The 4451-nt window shown below is 35.5% G+C and overlaps 1 protein-coding gene across 2 annotated transcripts; it reads right to left on the bottom strand.

Moving 5' to 3' along the window:
* Positions 1-448: 448 nt before the first annotated feature.
* Positions 449-4026, bottom strand: LOC120155956 (interferon-related developmental regulator 1-like). Of its 2 annotated transcripts, none has more exons than XM_039167405.1 (13): positions 3794-4026; positions 3375-3546; positions 3086-3166; positions 2647-2729; positions 2438-2553; positions 2233-2343; positions 1962-2071; positions 1455-1767; positions 1295-1372; positions 1155-1205; positions 967-1053; positions 652-729; positions 449-559 (listed from the first exon to the last, which is right to left on the bottom strand). In XM_039167405.1, exons 1-13 carry the CDS (start codon positions 3801-3803, stop codon positions 509-511), a joined length of 1341 nt encoding a protein of 446 aa, XP_039023336.1. In that variant the 5' UTR covers positions 3804-4026; the 3' UTR covers positions 449-508. The 2 variants fall into 2 exon arrangements, with proteins under 2 accessions (XP_039023336.1, XP_039023337.1); XM_039167406.1 differs by having other exon boundaries at positions 3800-4026.
* Between the last annotated feature and the right edge of the window lie 425 nt (positions 4027-4451).

The raw sequence follows: 4451 nt of genomic DNA, 5'->3' as shown, positions 1-4451 counted from the left end.
GTAGGTTATAGAAGCTTACACATTACTGGCACACCTCACACGTCGATTCTTCCCGGTTTTCCCACGATATATCTGCCTATTATTGATTGCAATTGTGATATTACGAAAACAGCTGAGCTACTCGCTTTCACTAAAAATTCATTTATTTATGCAAAACAGATTCCCTCGTCACGTTTATGAGCCTCCTAATTGTTTTTTCATTACTGGCATTACCCCATAATAAGATCGGCCAGAAAAATGGACATAGCCGTAACTATAAAATTTATAACACGATCCTAGTAATATTATGTAAACACAACTCAATAGATACATCATTAGATCATTACAGAAGTGATCGTGCGGATTAACTGCTTATTCATTATATATCAATTCCGAAACAAATTTCTCATTGGTGCCTTGTACAAACCAATCAACGTTACACAATAATGAAACTATATAATATAAAATAAAAAATTTAGCCAAAATGGTATCAGTTTTGAATCTCAATAAATCACTGTCATATAGAAGATCATGCGTCGTATTCACCAACATTTACAGCAAAGTGCCCAAAGTTCCTATCCTGAATACATCAAGAAAAACAAAAACATAAACCAGGCACTTTGTTTGGGAAACACTACATCCATGTCCCATCAAACACACTGAAAAACCTACCTTAGATAGCATCCGCTGCTTGTTCAAGATCTGGGTTCTTGCTTTGCTGATAACTGAATTTGGTGATTTCAACATTCTCTGTACCACACAATCCCAATAAATCTATATCAATTTCGCATCTCCGGGAAAGTCTAGTCACATACGTCAACCTAGAATATAAATATTCTGTAAAAACTATATAGCGGTTCATGCCTCGGTGATGGCCTAATGAATTATAGGCCAATATCTTATACCTATAATCAAAATATCATAGAAAGCATTCAAAGACAAAACACTTAACATCGTTAAGTAAATATTCTGGTTGAGCTAACTGACCTTTTGACCGTTGGATATACGTTCACTGCCTAGAAGATTCCTCCTTTTCGGAGTAAAACCAAAAACATCTAGAAAGAACTCGTTTTCCTGCACACGGTAAAACAAAATATGTCCAGCTTAATCAACCGGAAAATAGAATACAAGCAAACTGCACCAAGAAGCATCAACTTCACTAAAAGAAGACCGACCTGCATGTGTTTAGTGAAACCTCCACCAAGAAAGTGCCTCAAAAAGTTCAACTGTAGCATTGAAGTTTTATACAATATAAGAATTCATGGCACATAACTAATGTAAGAAACCAAAGAACAGGAAGAGGAAGGAGACGAACCTGAATCAACTGAGACCATGTTGATGTCTGCAATGAATCCCCACCAATCTTCATTGATGTCTCGGGGCAATAACCATCCTAACATCACCAAGATGATAAAGTTAACATGAGATGTCCTAGAATTGCAAGTCATGAACATGAAAGACAACAATATTAGTACCTCGAGGAACTCCAAAACATCCTTAAACAAATTCCTCTGGTTATTAAGATCTTTCTTGGCAGAACCTTTACCACCAGCTTCCACAGAGAGGTCTCTGACTTGATTCAGAATTTTCCCCCTCAGTCCTTGTATCTGTAAGAATCCTTCTTTAGATTTATTTCCTTCAGATATTGAGCCATTATTTGAACCTTTAGCTTCAGCAACAAACTTCTCTAAGCTTCCCATCTCAAAAATTACTGCCAGTGCTTCTCCAGCAGCAATGCGGACAGATCGGTCATCCTTATCTAGCAAAGTAGACAAATATGCTATGGATCTGCATATTTTTCCAAGATTGATCAGTCTCATCCCATTATATTGGGGAAGCATTAAAGTCTCACACGGTTTTTTAACCTACTGTTATGATAGTTAAACTCAAAAGTACGTTTATAACCATGATATATATGAAGAGAATTTAAAACTACACCCCACTAGAAAAAGAACAATGTATGACCCATAGAGTTCACTCACTCTTGCCAAAGTTTGGGACTGAGTCTCCATCCATCCATAGTTGTCAAAAGAAACGACCAGGCAGATACAGCAGCAGTTATTACAACAGCAGAGGGCTTGGCAGTGACAACCTACAAGTCGAGCAGAAACAAATAATTATGAAATACAGTAAATAATGCAGCATAAACACATAATCATGCCTTGACATTGACAAGATAGAAGAAATAACTGATGCAGTGAACCTCAATACACTATTCGATGTTTTTCAATTAATGAAAACCAGGATACTTACATTAGAGCCCAACTTAGGATGAACAGATTGCCACATAATTTGCATTGATTTTTCTGTTTCCTCTGGATCGATCCCCCCAACAAAAGTGATAATACCCAAGCACTCCAGTAACTATAACAGGAAATCAGGTAAAAAGAAACTGGTTAACCTTTGTAGTACCAACAAAATACTAGAAGTAGAACAAATCTCAATTGAGCTTGCACACCGAAGCTATCTTAGAAGATTCAGAACCAGATTTAGAAGCCTGTAAAATAGGCATTATCGACTCCTTCAATATTTCCTGTGCATTATCTCCAGGACCAACAGTTAAAGCCAGCAAACCTACAAAAAGAAATTTATCAGATTGAATACTTAATCCGTGTGGTCTCTTCCATCCATTATGCATTAGAATCTGCAAAAGCTTTCAAAACTAACCAATAACATGGGAAGCTAAATATATCTCTTTGCTGGACCCCTTTTTGATAGAATTCAGACACTGGTGCAGTAATGTAGCAAATCTGAACAACGGAAAAATATAACATGACCATTAGAAGCACATAGATTCAAGTACTCAAAAAACATTTTAAATCATAAGAAACATTTGCAACCACAACTGCAAATTTGCTCGGTAATAGAAAATCACAATCTAACGTAATGTATTGAATCTGAAGTCTGATTAACAAATGAATCCCACTAAATGAGAGATATTCCTAATTCTTTGCGCGCCAATGTTTTAACCAATTCATGAATTCTCGCCAACCAATCAAAACTACATGAAATCTCATAGAACCATGATCCTAATACATTGGACAATCCTTGCAATAAAATAAATCGAAACCAAGATTAAGAAACACTTGGAAAAAGAGCAACTCACTTCTTCTCCACGAACTGATGCTGCAAATCGCTGTTGAAAGCCTCAATAATCGAGGCCAAGGCCTTCTCTCGCGTAGAACCCCTTCATCAACAAAGGTGAAAAACACCAATTGAATCAAATCCAACTCAAAACTATAATAATTCTCAAAAATTTGAGAAATTTCTAAAATATGGCTACGTAACTAATTTCATCTAACCAAACAATTCTTCCCTAAAAAATGTAAACAATTCTTCATCAAATTTTCATCCAAAAAATAAGTAAGCTAATATAACAAATAACAATATCAGACCTCTTTTCGTACAAAGCATCCACAGCTTCATCAAGTAAACTATCCTTTTTAAATTCGAGTTCGTCAGCTCCAGAAACTGAGAATTGATCCGATTGCATGGTCGACGATGAACTTACACTACTACTATCATCGTCACTATCTAGCATCATCTTATTCTTACGCTGATTTTTACCTGCAAAATTCATATTTTCCTTTTATTTAGCTAAAAAACCCTAAGCGAAATATAAATAAAATAAACGCCAAACACACACCAAAACAAATGATAGAAAATTCTTATTCTTCAAACGCAACTATTAATATCAATTTGGAGAGATAATAACCCATAAACTATATAAGAAAAAGAAGGTAAAAGCAAAACGTTAATCAAATTAATTAGCAAAAATTACGCAAAGAAAGAATTTCGTAACAAAAAATCCTACGTTTACCCATATCGGTGATTACTTCTCCGCCGTCGGTTGTAATATGTCAGAAACTACAAGGTCTACCAAAAATCTGAGAATGAGATAGCTTTGAAATTAAACCACGATCCACGAAACGAAAAACCGAACAATAATCCAAACAGAACAACAAATACGACAACAGAAGTGAATCGAAGGACGATACAGCCATTAAATTGATACACGGAGTGGAAAATATTCTGGATTATAAAACCAAGGAAAAGAACTCGGCTTTAAAAAAATGAAGAACCCTAATTATATAAGAAGAATTGGATAAAGGTTTAGATTTGGAAATGGGGATTTGGTGATCGCGCGACCTATGACGTGGTAGTTTGGAGGCCGTTGCTTTGGGGATGTGGACGTCACGCGCCAAGTGAGACACGAGGCGAGTGTAGGGGTAAAGCACGTGGAATATGGATCAGACACGTGATTAATTTCCGTTTTTGAAGATGTGGTTAACAAATTTGAATTTACTTTTTAGGTGATGAGTTCATCTCGGTTTGACTTTAATAGTTCCTTCGAGTTTCCTGGACTCTCCCAGAAGTTTGTGGATTTTTTTTTATTAAATTTTTGTTGTCTTAGTAATTAAAACATTTGCAAAAACATTGATTAAAAATAAAATTTGGATTTAAAATTATTT

Source organism: Hibiscus syriacus, unplaced genomic scaffold, assembly GCF_006381635.1.
Source record: "Hibiscus syriacus cultivar Baekdansim isolate YM2019G1 unplaced genomic scaffold, ASM638163v2 tig00111210_pilon, whole genome shotgun sequence".
In the NCBI taxonomy this organism is placed as follows: Eukaryota; Viridiplantae; Streptophyta; class Magnoliopsida; order Malvales; family Malvaceae; genus Hibiscus; species Hibiscus syriacus.
Note: the sequence above shows the minus strand (reverse complement) of the source record. Positions and strands in the feature narration are given on the sequence as shown.

Bases quoted from the DNA above. Each gene is read 5' to 3' on its own strand.
- LOC120155956 (XM_039167405.1), bottom strand. The intron at 2,072-2,232 runs GTAAGTATCCTG...CTCGACTTGTAG, and splicing joins ATCCTAAGTTGGGCTCTAAT to GTTGTCACTGCCAAGCCCTC. The intron at 1,373-1,454 runs GTACTAATATTG...TGGTGATGTTAG, and splicing joins ATGTTTTGGAGTTCCTCGAG to GATGGTTATTGCCCCGAGAC.